Source organism: Tribolium castaneum, chromosome 1 (assembly GCF_031307605.1).
Source record: "Tribolium castaneum strain GA2 chromosome 1, icTriCast1.1, whole genome shotgun sequence".
Taxonomy (NCBI): Eukaryota; Metazoa; Arthropoda; class Insecta; order Coleoptera; family Tenebrionidae; genus Tribolium; species Tribolium castaneum.
In genome coordinates, this window is record NC_087394.1 from 35,047,031 (window position 1) to 35,064,420 (window position 17,390).

Here is a 17,390-nt window from a genome sequence, read left to right on the forward strand (position 1 = left end):
AGCGGTAATAAAGCAAGCAATAGGCTCGAGGGAGGAAAGCGAGGGTGCTGCCGCGTTCGTAAGTGAAATGAATGACGACCACTGAACCGCAGATATTAAACTGTAACCTCTAGCCACATGCCAAATAAAGTACACTTAATGCTCCCGGGAGTCCGCTGCGGACCTCTTCATTTCGCGTTGCTCGTATAAATACATGGAAATGCACTAATAATACGGCAAGTGCACCTGCCCTCCGAGCCTGGAGAGATAAAAAATCTACGTTTTGACCGGATAAAAAGACGACACTCGTCTACTTTCACAGAGGGCGTCGGCAGATGACGCTCTGTCGCCTGAAACACCCATTTTCTTGCTTTCCCTCGAGGAATAGTTCTGAAGCCTCTTTAATCTTGTTTCAGCCAGCTACCTCACAAAATCCATTCTTTTATATCATTTTTATATCTTCAATATCTCATTATCAATATATATCTGATATTTCCTTCAGTGATTCTTTCTCGATTTCCAAGGAAAACTCGTAAAACTCCGCTTGACGTGATGAATGAAACATGCGAAATGCTGGAACGCCAACTTCATCTCTGTCAAAGTCGGCTAGTTTTTGACCAAATTTAGAGCACCCGAAATCGTGGTGAAACACCATTCTTGCGCGAGATTAACTTTTGAATTTTATATCGCCAACTCCGAATATACAAATTTGTATAAAACAATTCGCAACATCTGTCGCACGGCGACGTTTGCGGACTTATTACCCTCGGGATGGATTTACGAGAGACGGCAGCCTTAACGATATGCAGAAACCTTGTTAAAATAATCTAAATAGCCTTTTAATTGACTACATTAAAACCGAGCAAGTTCAGAAAACTAACTGAGCTCATGACAATAACAAAATCCTGCCTTCACTTTGGATCATCCAGAAACTTGTCTCATGTGAAAAAGCAGTTAAATAATTACTTTAGAAGAACTAAGAGCACGTTAAAAACGAAAAGATCCTATCTTTGATTCCAAAAGTAACAAAACAAAGTCCATAATAGCCGTTCAATTATCCGATCAAGACAACAAAAGCGAAAAACGGAATGAACACTTTTCCGGAAGGATTTTATTGGTAGAACGCAATTTGCATTTTGTTCCATCAGAAACTAAATGATTTGTGTGATTTTCCGAAATTTATTAATGTGCCGTATAAACAAGCAAAACTGCTATATTAAAAAAGCGGAAGCAGTGTTTTAAAGGGTGTAAATACATTAATATTGATGAAACTCCAATTACTCGTTCGACAGAAACCACCATTGTTGATGCTTTTGCAAGTGTTATATGTACAAATCACCGCAAAAAGCGAGCACAGGTTTGCGCGTTTAGCGAAACTGGCTCTATTGTCGATTGTCTGAAACTGAATAGGGCTGTAAAACGAACTTTTCTATTCGAATTATCTAGACCTGCCTAATGGATACAATAGGTCAACGACTTTTGTTCCGGTTTGTTTGTTAGGACAATAAAAAGCAAAGTCAATCGCAATTTGCGTTGGCTCGTTCTAAACGAATGCATATAAGAATCGATAAATTTAGTTGATCAAACTAGCAAGAAAATCATCTCTGACGCCTTTTGCAATTTACACCAATGAGAACGATCGAGATGTACGAGGGGTTGTTCGTCAGGTGTCAAAAAACGAGGTCGTTTCGAACATTTCCAATATTAGAAAAATCTCGACTCAGGAACGTTGACCTCACCCGCTGGAATATTAGCCCCGTTTCTACACAAAATCCCCATGAATTATGCGACTCAACTGACAACAATGCAATGCATCGAAGTTTTCGTTGGGCCATTACGTGTTATTTACGGTATTTGGACGTTGATGCGAAATGTGACGCATAATCCCACTGCGAAAACGATCCTGAGCATTGTGTAGATATGTGACGTGGCATGCCTGCAACTGGATCCCAGTTACATGCATAAATTCATGATTTTGAACGAGAACACATCAGCGACATCTGGATAGCAACGACTGATCACTGCCACTATTCGTGTGAGTGTGTGCGCCCAAAAAGATCAAGCTGGATTGTGCGTGTGCATCATCTAAAAGGCGCTCAGGACGAACTACATGCAGTGCATCGAAAAACGAAAACAACCAAATCAAAACAAATCAAAGACATAATATAAGATTTCTTCGAAGGGCATTCGCAAAAATGCGCACATACCTTCGTCCGTTTCTAAAGTGATATTATGGCAATTGGTGAAATATCCTATAATAGAAGGCACAATGTAAGTTTTCGCCAAGACAACTATTCATCTAAACATACACAGCAACAGAAATCAAAAAGTGGGGGACTAGTGGGGGCAAAACAACAGTGTCACTACTCGACGTATTAACTATTTCAGCACGGCTTCGAGCAAAACTTGCCAAAATGAACGAAACGTTGCAGTAAACTCACGTTTTAAAATCCGAGTCACGTTACAAACACATAAATTAAAAATTTCGTTATCAGCTAGTTTCTAGAACACATATGAAGTAGTGCGAGCAGAGTTAAAAAAGCAACCAATAGAACGCTAAATCAAGACGTCACACGCTATTGATTGGCACAAGTCGGTTCAGATGATTGTTGTTTATAACACGAACAAGAAACACGCACAATGCTTCCATTTTCATTCATTGTGTACCACCGAAATCATTTGTGTACAGTGTTCACAGAAGATCCCAGGTTTTAGCGGCCCGCCAAGAAATAAATACAAACTGTGTAACAACAAATCTTTTAGCAGTTTTAAACGTGCCTCAATTAATGTTATTCTCTACTTGTTTACGTAAAAAATTAAAATAAAAAACACAAGTATTTAGGATTTGCAAATTTCACTTTGGAGATGAAAGAATAACTTAAAAGAATATCGTCTGTGCTACATATAAAGATTTGTTTCCATGCAACTGTAAGTATTTATCTTTTGGCCGGCGGTAAAACTTGGAATAACCTGTATGTGTTTCAAGCCGGAGAGAAAGAAACTGTAGATCCCTTTCTTTATTGATAGACCCATGTCAACCTCCGGGACAGTTTACCACTTCCAGAAACAAAAGACACACCGGCATGTCAGATCGATAGAACTATACAATATTCTTATGCTTCTTCCAGTTCTTCCATTCCCGTGTATTATGTAGCTGGTGTTGTAAGTAAAACCGTTTTGTACTAATATCAGGGAAATGAAGCAGTTACATGTTCCGTTATCCTCCTGCATAAGGAAACGGTGAGATATCTGGAATAAAGTGAAACAATGTGGCGCAGCCATCCAAAGGAACGATTCCATCGGGAATGGCCTCGTTGGGTGCGGATTTCGGTCCAGAATCCGGCCGTTACCATAACCGTACGCTATCCTTGCATAAGAACAAGAACGTCTTTTGTCTCGCGCATCTAATTAATCCAAGACTATCGGCAATTAAATAATGAGGCGCGCATCCGCCGATAAGCCCGAGTTTATTTACTAAATAACTTGAAACACAAATAGCAACGTGACCCCAGACACTGTACAAACATTTATATAGAAATTAACTCCGGGTGGAAGCGAGAGAGACAGTGGGGAAGGTACAATAGGTTTTTATCGCCGACGACAACATGTCACAGGCTTTGTAAATACGTCACCGGAATCGGGGGACAATGACAATATCGCGGCTGGATTAGACGACTGTAATTTCGTATTAATTGGACAGCTCCCGGTTATACTTCAGTTAACAGAGAGAATTAATTTAGTCAATTAGCTAATCTAGCCATCCATCAAGCGCACGATGAGGTGGAGGCGGTGTGGTTGCTTGGAGACCTCGTCGCGTATTCGAAACCTTCGCACACCTGAAGATAACAATCCCCTAACGACACATGAAACCTAATAACGACGAACAACATCCACTGATCGATACTTTGACGAAAAATACTTGCAGTATAAATGAAACATGAACGAAACGAAGCAAAAAAAAAACGAACAACTTACAAAAATAACGAGCAGAATGGCCCGGATAGCTGGATAAGTGTTTACCTCAAGAGCACCGGTTGGAAAACATGATTTCGAATGGCTTATTTTCTACACGACGGCGAGATTTGAAAGAGGCGCAAACATAATAACCGGCGCGGCCCTGACCAACCGGGAAAAATGACTGGAATATCATATTCCAGAGAAGTAAATTGTAGTCCCAGTTAACAACTCGGAAATGAATCCAAAACAAATTTACTGAAGTGCTCCAATTAAAGAAGTGCTTTTCAGGGGAAAAATTCTTGGGAGGGTATATTCATGTAAAAAGACATGCAACGGATAAACTGTCCACAAATCTGGATCATATTGTGGCAGAGTGCCTGACCAAAATGTTCATTTTTTTTATACAAAAATGTTTATTGATCGATTCTGTCTGGTTTTTTCAACGAAAACACACGCTTTTTAAACATTTATTATACAAAGACCAAAGACCTTAGAAAAAAAGAATTTCAGCAATATTTCAGCTCATTGCGGTTATAACTAGCATTTAAAGATCAATAATGACTTTGCCAAGTTGGTGGAACACGCCGTATATTTCCACACAGAGTTGAGTTCGCTGTGGAAGAAAGAGTCATTATTCCTGTTGAACGAACACTGCAAATGTTAATAAACACCCGTGAAACACATTCTCAGACAAAGTAGAAGGGTGTGCCGACAACAGAAGCGGATTAACTAGAGCACGTATTCGTGCTACCATGAAGTAGCATTACTGCATAAACAAAAAATGTAACCACGGTTAAGGGAGTATATGATGCAGTTTATTAAGTCGAGAGAGAAGAGACAATGAAATACACAACGTCCTATGAAAGAATGTCAGCTGCAGGCGTTAATTAAGCAAGACAAGTAGGTGTGACATAACAACGTAGTAGCAGAAATGTTTACAGAAAAAAGTCCAGCAGGTAAGAAAAATAGCTGTGTCGTCTAAACTTTTGTGATTGACGAATTTAATTCAATTGACGTTGGTGCCTTCTTTGTTGGTAACCCCCTGGAGCACATATCCGGCGATTATTCTCACAAAACCGAAATTTAATTAAGCCGGGTCGTGCCGCTAATAAGACGTGTACGTAGCGTATTAAGTGAGGTTTGTGTGGATGTGTAGGGGAGCGTATCAGGCAGAGCCGCATAAAAACGGATATTAATATCTCTAGGAGGCGACAACCTACAGGGCCGTTGTTCGAGGGAAGAACAAGCGTTATTACATGTGAGCGTGTGTTGTAGTTTGATTTACGCCCATCGGTGTATTGTGTCGAGTGAATACTGCAATTACACGAAAGACGGACGCAGCACGCCCCGTTGTTCCGAACCGTGTTCAGCGCTCCGGGCGTCCCGACGCCGCATTTCCTTCTTGCCCGGCGTCATCCTCTAATAGTGCATTTTTGGCGATAATTTTCAAAGTCAGCAACATTCTCAGTCACCCTCAACTCGATAATAAACGCTCTCTTGGAAGCAAGCTGTTAGAGAAATAATGTGGCACCCAGAACAGCACTGTAATCCGCTGCGGCTTTGCTTAACACGACGTTCAAGAATGTACAGAACCCATTGTTACATCGCACTACTCTGCTTTAACCCGGCTTAGCGGTCAGTTTGTAAAGTTGACACTCAAAAAGACGTTAAGCCTGTCATTCCTTCTTCGCCAAGAAATCCACGAGTTTTTCTCACACCAGTTACTATGCAAAATAAATGCGACTTGAATTTCTCTAATCATATCGTTCTTGCTCGGTTGCTGCCTGCTAGGCCTTAACTGTTTGTCAGATAATATGCTAATAACTCCGTTGCTTGCTCTGTTTTGTCAAAACCCGGTCATCACAATTCACGCACAACCCTCCACAAGTCAAAGCCAACCCAGCGGCCGACCCCAACATAAAACATGCAGCAGACACCGTGCTTCCAAGGATTCGCTAAATAAATGAAACTGTATTGCATATCACCTATGAAATCCAGCGTTAATAACTTTAGAATTATTGCTAATTTATTAATCTTGGTCTTTCTAATTTTTTGAACATAAAAGGCCAACAAATTACAAATAAAACTATGTTCCTAACTTAATTTACAAAAAGTAATAGCAAGAAAAAAATAAACTGGAATGGATTATTTGAAAAAGTGATCACTGGGACCTTGTTTCCATAAAAGTAAACATGTGGGAAGCACATCCCTTTATTATCATAATATTTGTTTTGTTTTTTAATGATCAGCTTTTCATAACAGTGTTTAATGTTTCAAAAAATGTAAAAACAGTAACTGTTTCACGAAATAACAAGAACAACGAATTATAAATATTTTCTGACACAATGTATGCCATACGCATAAGGTGGTTGAAAGTTGTAGACAGATGTAAGTATTAATTATATTTTTTACAACACCTCATTTTCACTTTCAAAACTGATAGATTTTAACTTGTCAGGGGATGATTCAACAATGATTGCGTCTACCAGAAGCAAACTACCAAATCTTTTTATCCAGTGATTTTTCATAAAATATGGCGATAATTGTCTTTAAAAAACTCTTGTACTGAACCAAAGCGAACTGACTGAAGTTAGTACTATTAGAGCATTTGATGTTTAAAAGTCTTCTAGTATTTAGAGCAGATCAGACCCAATCAACACAAATACGTTCTAATATATTTTAAATCACTTGAGCACATTTGTGAACATGACTGAGCACTACAAAGTTAGGAATAAAACCGGCCTAGACCTGACCCATAAAGGGTTAAAAATGTGATTTTTTAATCGGTGCAGTACGTGAAAAATAACGAAGATTTTAATTAAACTGGATTCCTCCACTTCAAACTTCATAATGTTGTCCATTTCATGCTTAAAGCGTAATTTGGTTGTGAATTTTTTTCATATGATTCGCCGGGATGCACATTATAACACTAATTTCCCAAATTTTATTGAAATATTAAATGAAACGTTTGAAACAGACTGACGAGAAACCCAAATTCAGTAGCATTCCTTTATGTCTGTAATATTTCCAAAGTACACAAGCAAAGACGAATTGTCATGGAAGGTCCAATCTCCGGTCTCGATTTGAGCAATCGGAGAGAGGAATTCCTGCTATAATTCTTAATCTTTGAGCGAATGCATCCGGACAAAATCGAGCGGTCCGTTTGTAGCGAAACAGTTTAAAACAGTGTGGTTCTCCCGAGAGCCGGAAACGTAACAATCAACAATGAGCGGAACGTCGATGCGACACCGGAACGGGCCGGAGCACATATCTAATTACCTTAATACAATTTCCCTTCGACCGAAACTAAATTCAGTACACGCACACGACTGTACACAAACGACGAACGACTCCAGAATTCGCGTGACGGGAATGGCCCTCGTTCCAAACGGAACTATCGAGGTCCATAAACGGTGCGACATAAAACGCAACGAAAGAGACCAAAACCCTCTCGCTAATCAATAACACCATCCCTCACATGTACAAAGCGTTATCTGCTGTTTTCTCCACTACGAAGCAGAGATAAGGCACAGATAGACTTACGGACTAGCATCAGAATGGCGGTGCGGACGTCGACGAGTTGGTACTCACCAGATCCACCGCGACGCACTAGAAAAGAAAAAACAATACATTCCAGCATGTGAGACAAAATGCGTGACACATGAGAAGATTCCGCTAGCGTTACACACTAGGAGAATCACAATCGGACGCCTTGATGATGATAAAACGAATTCTTATCAAACATCAGGCCACTAGTATTGGTTCACCAAATCGGACCGCCATAAATACATACGTAGCCAGGCAATTTACTTTGTTCAAACGCTGTATTTATTCTTTTGAGACTGACAATTTAATAAATAATAATTTATGCGAAAGAGCAACTCATTTTGTGTAATGAATGAAAAAATTAAGTTATAGATAGTTGCAGTTTTCCAAACGAACCCTTATTTTTTTTATTTAAAAATTTGGGAATTAAAGAGGATATCTAAGCTTTCCCTTTCAAATGCTAAATACGTTTAGAAAAAATTGACGAAAACTTATTTAAAATAATTCTAGTACTGACTTTCGGTTCAGTCCCTTGAAAAAATTTTCATTGAGAAAAATCATCCCAAGAACTCATAATACTCCTAATATTAAAGGTAAGGTGGAAGTCAAAAATTTCGTTTTCAACCATACACTTTACAAGTGAACAAACAGTTTTAGTCTAGTCTTTATTACGCAATTTAAAAAAGCGTTATTTTTTCATTTAGTACATGGCGTTTTGCCATCGCTGCCAAAATAAACACATTAACGAGAACGTTCACACAATTGCAATGCAGTGAATGGACACACAAATTGTGGCAGAACACAATTATACCTCGTAGTAGAGAACTACTAGAGAATTTGTTACACATGTGTCTGTGAACTTTCAACTTGAAACTTACGATGTCAACCTCAGCATTCCCGCTATTCTCTTAATTACCATTTATTAAACAAAGTTCTGGAAAATTCAGCTTTGTGAATAATTTAAACAGAAACACACAATCTCAGGTGTACCAGTTAATTTTCTAAAGCTGAATCTTCACTTATGCTAAATTGTACAATTATTCGAGTTGTGCAAGTCGTCTTTTGCATGTTAAACTTTTTCGACAATTCGCTCGAGTGTTAGTTCGAGTTTTGAAACACCCTGGGAGCGGTTTCGTGTTCGAAATTGTAATTGCTTGGTCATCTTGGTCGTAATGGTTGTCAACGTAATATTTCCGGGCCAGCCGAACCTGCCATAAAACGTAATCGTAGTGGTTTGGAGACCTACCTCTAAACTGCTTTACGTTCGTAAACTAATAGATTTGGAAATGCTGATCCATCTTGGGATGAAATTTTGCTAATGATCCGAATAAAGAGCTTTCTTGTGGCGAGGAAAACACCCTTAAATAACCGCCGGTGGTGAGTTTTTGAGGGGTTTATCCCGATCCGCGTCGACAAAAATTGAATCGAACTGCCATAATGAAGCAAAAATGACAAGCATAATGAATCGCTTGAAAAGACCTTTCTGCTCGCAGTTTACGTTATGATTTATGGTTTTGCGGTAAAACAAGCCGCGCCTGTTATGGCCCTCACCATGAACAAAGTCGAATATGAAAATCGCGGCTTGAAGTGCGGGTCGTATAACGTTATACACCTGAGGGGTTTTTTCGAGGGTGGCACGACGTAAACCCAGCGGTTGAAATAGCTCAAGTTGGAAGGTAAATGAGTGGTAATTTGGGCTTATGTTCCGCAATGGTTACGTCAAATTGAATGTGGGCGATGTTTGCGGAAAACCGCCAGGTGTATGTGCATTTTCGTTGCTCGTTGTTCAGACAACGAACCGAACAAATGAAGTTGCACGTATTCCAGCTCACAAAAGGCACATCTCGTAACGTACTAAATATTTGCTGTTTAATTAATACTTTGTAAATATTTGCGTTGTTACGAACAAACAGAGAAACAACATATTCAGTTTTGCAAAAACAATACGTAGGTAGGTATATAAAATAACTGGTCTCGAAATTAACACGCCTGCCTAAATGCCAACACTTTGCCAAAGTATTTCTTTCAATTCGCACATCAATGGCTCAGTCTCGTCCGAGCGTAATAATCGATGTCATTAAAATGCGAAAGTTGAGAAACGAAAGACTTTGGAATGAAACGACGGACGCATTCCTAAATCTTTTTACAACTGTGTGTGTCAGGAAAGAATGGTCAAAAGCGAATCCGTTTTAGTATCATCCCTTAAAAGTTTCAGGACATACGAGAAAAGCCTCCGGGCGGAGAGAAAATAAACGATAAAAGCACAACGTCCGACAAAACTTCCCAAGACAAACTCGGTTCGGATTAAAGTGTTATACAAGTACTATTAAATACCACCACACAAAAATCTAAAACTGCAAGAGCGGATTTACTCGCATTGTGTGCGATCATGGAGAAACGCAATCGATACCGCCCCCATCACCGACTTTGTTTCCGCGAAAATTAACCCTTACAGGATTAACAATAGCGAGCCGTCGAAGCGATTTTTATTGTCCTCGACGTTTTTTCTTAAAAGGACATTCGACTTCTTCGCACCCGATGGATAAAGTTTGTCGTAGATGACAGACTTATAATAGCAGATCGTTTTTCTTATATATCGAAGGTACTTTTAGCGTAATGAAAAATTTTACGGCCTCACTCTCATATCGCTTTTCTATTTCTACATGGGACTTTACTGCTTACTAAATCCTCATCCGACTCGGATGTTACACTAAAACACAATTTACGGCGTGCTGTTGGCGCTTCAAAAAATTGCACAAACGTCGCACATACGAATTAACAAGAAGTAAATGCTGCGCAAACGTCGCCTCGTGCAAAATTAAGTGACAGATACTTTAATTGGCTGGCGGAAATCGCGACAAAAAATAAATTGTTTCTGGCACCAAAAAAGACAGACTGGAAGGATTAATAACTCGCCCGCTGCTTTATTTTAATCGATAACTCAACTTAATATTTCTCAATTTAGCAACGCGAAGAGAATCAATACAACAGGTCCTCGAACCAAGTTATAAAAATAATTCTAATCCAGATTTGTTCTTCGTCATTAGTCCTAGTGTTGACAAAAAGTGGCGACAATGGAATTAAGTCATTTTCCAGTTCGTCTCAATTGGAATCGGAGAAGTCTGACTCGTTCAAATCATTTAATTGTTTCTGTAAAAACGCCAAGACTGATCGTTGGATTGTACACCCGTCGACCCATTTTTCTGAGGCGCTGCAATAAAACTCTCTATAATCTCTTCTGGGACAGGATACGCTCCGTCTGGTGCGAAAAAAGTTAAACAAACACTGTGCTAATTTTAATCCCGGCATTAATCTCCTTTATTCGAGGACGGGTACGGCGATGGTCCCGATTTTAATTGAAATAGAACAAAAGGGAGCCATTTCATGCAAATTCGTTCAATAAAGAACAGGTAATTATATCTCCGACTGTTCCGAAGCACCGAAAGGGTCCATTGTCTGGATCGGTGGCGCGATTTTTGTCCTTTCGAGAAGCAAATCATTCCGTGGTCTCTCGCATATTTCGCATCTTTGCAAATAGAAAATAACGTCGATCCTGTTGTAAACGTGTTTCAGCACGAGAACACCTGAAAGCGTGTAACCGGAGCCGTTTCAGGGCGATTTTCAGGCTTCACACACGCCAAGCTAAATCAACAACGCCGGCGTAACGTTACGCATTCATAAATACACATATGCGAGGTATTGTTACAGCGAAACTAGGAAGTTCCAGAGAAAGCGGTCGTGTCTATGTTTCTTATGCGATTTCCTGAATGAATTTCATAGGGGGATGTGTAGACACGCCCACATTCGATATTTCGTGACTGGAGTTTAATCATTATTTAAAGGGGGAACGGATCAGGAAATTCTATGCACCAATGTTTCAACACATTCTGGTTGATTATATTGGTGGGAAATGACTCTGTCTTGTTTTGTTAACGGAAAACGATATACAGGGGTTGGTATTAATAGGACGAGGTCGCCCCTATAAACTATTGATTGATCAACCAAGGTCAATATAAAAAATGTTAAACAACGTGTTGGTTATCGAGAAAAGATCACACGGCTTGCATGAATTCAATCTAGATTTGTTTTATAGTTTTGACTAGTTTTGTAACGACAAAGCGTTCCTCATACACGTACAGTTTACACAATATTTTTAAATCATCAGTTTAGATTCAATATTAAAAAAACATAATCTGGAACAAAATAAATTTTTCTCTGTTCAGTTTAATCCCTTGATAATTTGTTCCAACTACCAATACATATTTTCATGAATTGTGTATTTTTCAATTTCAAATGCATTTGATTACGCCAGTTAAGAGAAGCAACCGTAATTAGCTATTAGAATAAAATGCAAGAGTTTTTCTACTTCTGAAATATCAAGATACTTTGTAGGTTGGTCAATTTTTTATTCATGTTCTTAATTAAATGGCGTTAAATCGGGTTATGATTTCCAAGTGATAAAAATGTGGACGGGGTAAGAATAGCTTGGCTGCGACGTTAATTTAGCGGATGGTCTGGTAAATCGTACCGTAAAAAGCTGGAAGCGAACCACTTGTTTGCTTTCGATAAAAACGGCTCTCATGTATCGAAAGCTCACTACAAACAAGCTCAAGCAGACACAAAACTGATTTATTTGTATGATGAACGCGCACAATATCCCAACGTATTATAGGGAGTATTTTCTGTAATGTATTTGCAAATAGATTTCCTCCACGTGTATCCATCCATACATCACAATATCCTGAAAGAGTCCCCGTTTAAAATTCAATTGTATTCGGTGTCGGTGTGAGTGTGTATACACAATCGATGCAATGCGAAATGTTTGCACAATATTTATTTAAAAGCTCCCCCGATGTATCTGTACAAAAATATTATGTTTGCCTGTAAAAATTCAGTTTTGTTTGATGAAACAACACAACGGGCGAATCCAAGAAATCCATTAAATATTCATGTCCATCCTCCATGTTTTGAAGCTCCCGATGTCAATTAGTGGGCCAACTCTCGGTGAACATGGCACGTCAACGTCAACCTCTAATGACAATGCATACATCCATAATTCACGACTTCCATTCGGGAGATGACGGCCGCGTTCTCGACCAAAAGCTCATTTGAATAAAATGCATACGGTATAATGTCCGGCTTTTAAAATACTCCCGATAATTGCTACCACTAAGATGATTACGTATTCGACCTGTTGACGGCGCCCCCGGAAGAGGAAAACGCACACATGACGATAATGAATCGCTCGAATTAAATTCCGGGGGTTCCGGGTGTGCGACTTTTGTTAGCGAGGATTATAAATTTATCTAAGCACCAAATGTTAAACACACTGTGAAATTTTCGCGCTGTTCTAATGAAGCCAACGCTAGTGATACCTCTTACACGTTCCTGACAAGACATATTCCCAGATTTAATGTCAAAGAACTACGAAATTTTAGCATTATAGTTACATTTTAAATTTGAATAGTGATCTGCTAAAAATTACCACAATTCCACAAATTCAGACTAATTTAAACTACACATTACGCTCTGTTATAATTTTCACTAATAAATTTATAATGTAATAATCTGAACAAAAATATGACTAGCTTAACAATAACATAATATAATAATTTTATAGTAAATGGTTTTGCATAATTAAAAACAGAACAGTCAACATTAATTATCTTGTCTGGTTGAAATTTTCTAATGGACACTTTCCGATAGCATCTCCGGAATTAACTTGAGTGAATTAGAGTTTTCCTTGTCAAAGCAAGTGACGTTTGGAAAAGTCGAAGTAAACGCAGAAGACTCGCCGTTGTTGGTTCAACTTCGCCCTAGATTTAAAATGGAAGAAGATAACACGAGACGGCAACGAAAATATAAATTGACACAGAAAGAACCGTCTTGGACCAATTCGTTTTGCGAAAACAATATTTCTGTGTAGTAATGATTTTGTAAAATTCAGACGATTATTATAAATGTATGTTAATTTTCATAAATTCCGTATTTACTCATTTCATTCTCTGTTCCATGATATTGAAGCAATTTTAAAACAATAATAAATGCCGCAGACCGTATTTTAATTAAATTAGGTGATTTATGAACGCAAAAATAATCTGTTTTAAAAATAACAGTCCGGTAAATTACGCTTTAGTGCCACAACATCGTTGATTTTTCGTTCCTATTTTCGCTTGAATGAATCCTGATGCTAACTACGATTTCATAAATTCCAGGTCGTTCCTGCCTTGTTGATCACAATCAGACCTCTGACAGATTGCACGCAACAAACGGGAGAATTTTTGGTAATTTATTAAAGGGATAGAAAAAGTATTTCGTTCGGCAATTTAACAGGACTATATTCTCGGTAGGCAATAACTTTAATTCATTTTTATACGAAGCCATCTCATATGAAAATCGTAAAAGTGCTATAAAAATTTATTGAAGCTGGAGCAATAAAGAGCCAAGTTCCAATATTGATGTCTTACAGGTTAATCTGGGATCTATTCTTGATTTTTTCTGAATATTGAAGAAAAATAAATGGCTTTCGGTGAAAGCTTTTCTAAGAAGATAGACTCTACAAATCCATTTTCCCACAAAACTGCCTTTGCGTTATTTTCATCAATTGAGTTAAACATATTGCTTCAAATAAAAGTCGCGAGTGTTGTTTTTGTCTGGAGTGTGGTGAAACAACCTGGTAATTTGTGCCACCTCGAAGCATGTGATACCGGTGCCAGTTACCCGCAGCCAGCCGTCAAGTTTAATAAACCCCTTACAATGCAAAACCTCTGGTGTTATATAAAACTATTAATTTCCTATGAACCTTCATATCTCGACCACGTAACATCGAATGCAATTTCCTCGACACGCCGCCCCGAAGAACAACATCACGCGGATATGATTAACGCGGCCATTAAGCCCCATCGCAGTTGTAAATTAATACGGAACGGTTGTTAATCACGGTCTAAATGTCAAATTGCATGAATCATTTCGGTTTGGACAACGACCGGAGGCTAAATCCGGGATAAAAAAACCCACCGGAAAAGAAGCGGTCGGAACGAAATTACCGAGAGGATTTTCCGAATAAACGGAGTTCGAACGTCGGTTTTTGCCAGCCAATTACGCTATTAGCTTGGAAGTGTCACCTCGACGCGGCGTCGGACGTCGACGGCGTCGAGAACAAAGCTGTGCGTTCGAATTTGGACCTGAGTGACGTCACTAACACCAGATAAGCTCGTGATTAATGACAGTTTGTGTTACTCTTGCAGGATTACGTTTTTTTCAGATCGCCAACTTTCTGACCCTTTCGGCGGCTTTTTATCGAAAGGGCTGCGAAAGACATCTATGCGATTAATTTGTATTCGGCACTCGACGCAGAAAATTAAAAAATCATAAGATGATTGTGGAAGAAAAAGAAGAAGAGTTTCACACACCGCCAGAACTGAAAGTCACAAATGGAAATTTACACAGGGCTTGGTAAATCAGACCGCCCATCATCATTTTGATTTTTTCCATCACGCCAGAGAGTTTGAAACTTAGATAAGTGATAATGGCGGCGTGGCGTGACGAAGTCTCGTACGAACTTCGCCATTCTTATATAACTCTAATATAATTTCTGGTAAATTATCAGGTTTTTAATGGCAGTTTTTCCTTTCAAATGTAAATTTCCACTAGCAACTGATAATTTACACAACACAATTTAACGCGGGCCCCTTGTCGACCCGATTCCGCGCAATATTATAAATCTGAAACGCCGTCAAGTCTTCGGTCTCGCGAGAGGAAGAACTTTGATTGTAAATTACAATTTAGTAGGAAAAGACGGTGAAAAAATTCGATTCTATATCAATTTTTGCCGTCTGCCGAGAACAAAACATTAAATTTAAATTTATATTCGCCGGTGTTCACCGAACATATTACGAAAGATTCTCCGATACCTCGACCTCAAGGTGTCACAAAGTAAATTACAGTGAAAGGGATTCCTTGTCATGTGTCGGCTCGGAGACAAGCCGCCGGATTCAAAAGAATAATCCCTTTATTTTTCTTCAATCAATATTTCCAACCGCACCATTAAAACACGATCCGGGATGCTACCTACTCCAAAAAAAATTACTCAATAATACAATTTTTTCCACGAACAAGTTCCATCTCCCCTAATTGGCAAAGCACAATTTTGAAAATGCGTCGTCAGAAAAAACAAAACCATCAGTCTGAAATTGACAAAATAAAGATAGATGAACCATCATCGCCAGACAGCTAGAAGACCCCCAAGTCATTTCCATTTAAAAGATCGAGAGGCTGAAACTTTGACATTTGTGACACTGGATTCAAACAAATTGAAGTCCCACACCTGCACCAATTTCCATCAGAGTAGGTGTCGCGGGACATGCTAACCTGTCTCACGTTTTAAAATAAAGATGTTACATGTCGACGAGAATGGAATTTCCATTCACATTGTCACAACAAGACGGTGGAGGCAAAGTGCAGCTCACCGTTCGTATGAACATTAAATTTCTTGCTAGCAAAAAGGCGCCAAAAATCACTACATCTACCGAAAGAATTTTTCTAGTTACAAATTTGTAAATCAGAAACGATAATTTTTTGTAATTATTCCTTTTATATTTCGTTGAGGAAAAAAATTTTCACATTGCGTGATGTATACTAAAAAGAAATATCCCTCGAGTTTTGTAAAGATTTTACCATAAAACCGTCAATTTCTGAGGGAAATGTGTAATTACATGTTTAGTTTTCCGTTTTAGTTGTTAAATTGTTCCGAGCGATCGAAAAGAAATAATGGTATTGGAACAATTGTCAACTGCTCGTTTAGCTTTCCTTAGCCCTAAATGATTTCTTTATTACCATCGAAAAGAAAGTTTGTGTTTATTATTGAGTAAATCAAACAAATTCGAGCAAGTGATTGATTCCGCACCATAAAAAGAGTGGGAGAGTTATTGTTTGACGGTAGTTTGTGTGACTCCCGCTTCTATTTTCTTTCATTTTGAAAGTTTCAGGTTCTTCCTTGAACAATACATTCACGTTGTATTTCTCAATTTTCAGGCAGGTCGCTTTTTCTATTACAATCAGGTATCATTTGTCACTTTTATTCCGAATGAAACGTCAAAACAAAAGCGCACACAAACATACACAACACTATAGGTTATTTGTTACGTCGTGGGTCGATCGTGTCGGTGTGGTCGTAGTTGGATGAAATTGAATTTGCTAGTCGCTTGAATTAGAGAATGTGCATACCAAATAAAACATTCATTAGTGAAAAGCAGCTATCTTGTGTATATGTATATGTGTATCACCCCCCGAATCCGTAGGTCCTTATTCATACATCTCTCGCTAACGAATACGTTTCTCCCTATGGGTGTGTGCAGTGTTTCGAAACGTAATGAATATTCATTGTGGTGCTCGCGGCGGTCGGTCTAAGGTTTTGGTATATAATTACAACGACGCCACCGCAATATATCATAAGTTAAATTTGAAAGGTGGTCGCCGGATACGTGGGTCGCATTCAAAATCGGGCTTCGAATAGATTTAATTAGAGGCGGTAATCGAATACCTCCACTTATATTGATTATTGGTGATGACTTATATTCAATGAGCCTCTGCACATTGTCAACCCCCCTTTAATTAATCATCCAAACGCACTTCTTATCGATTTTATCATTTTTCAACTCAAAAAATGTCGCCGCTCTTGGCCCAAAATCTACAAAGACGGATTCCGAAGATTTAAAGTCAACTGTCCACTCTAGGTAAAAGCAAACTAAGCTTTTGTTTTTCCATCGGATTCAAGAGAGACCGTAATGCTAAAGCACCCAACGTTCAATTCCTTTTTAACCCTCTATCTCAATGTAATGAAATGTTTCTTATCCTTTTAAGCATTGCAAAAAAGCTCACAAACAAACTCAACACCAACTCCTTAAACG

At 38.7% G+C, this 17,390-nt stretch overlaps 1 protein-coding gene and 1 long non-coding RNA gene across 9 annotated transcripts in view; both read right to left on the reverse strand.

The window, feature by feature from the left end:
- The window catches only part of Lar (Leukocyte-antigen-related-like), a 205,258-nt gene that overhangs the window by 62,859 nt on the left and 125,009 nt on the right, over positions 1-17,390 (reverse strand). Inside the window, exon 6 of one of the 8 annotated variants that reach the window (XM_064357115.1) lies at positions 7,528-7,545. The exons of the other annotated variants lie outside the window; for them this stretch is intronic. Coding sequence (XP_064213185.1) covers positions 7,528-7,545 — 18 coding nt within the window. The remainder of the gene's footprint in view (positions 1-7,527; positions 7,546-17,390) is intronic. 8 annotated transcript variants of the gene reach the window in all.
- Positions 13,761-15,990, reverse strand: LOC135266412 (uncharacterized). Its single transcript, XR_010334458.1, has 3 exons — positions 15,724-15,990; positions 14,156-15,668; positions 13,761-14,103 (listed from the first exon to the last, which is right to left on the reverse strand). It is a non-coding gene; the product is annotated as an uncharacterized LOC135266412 (long non-coding RNA).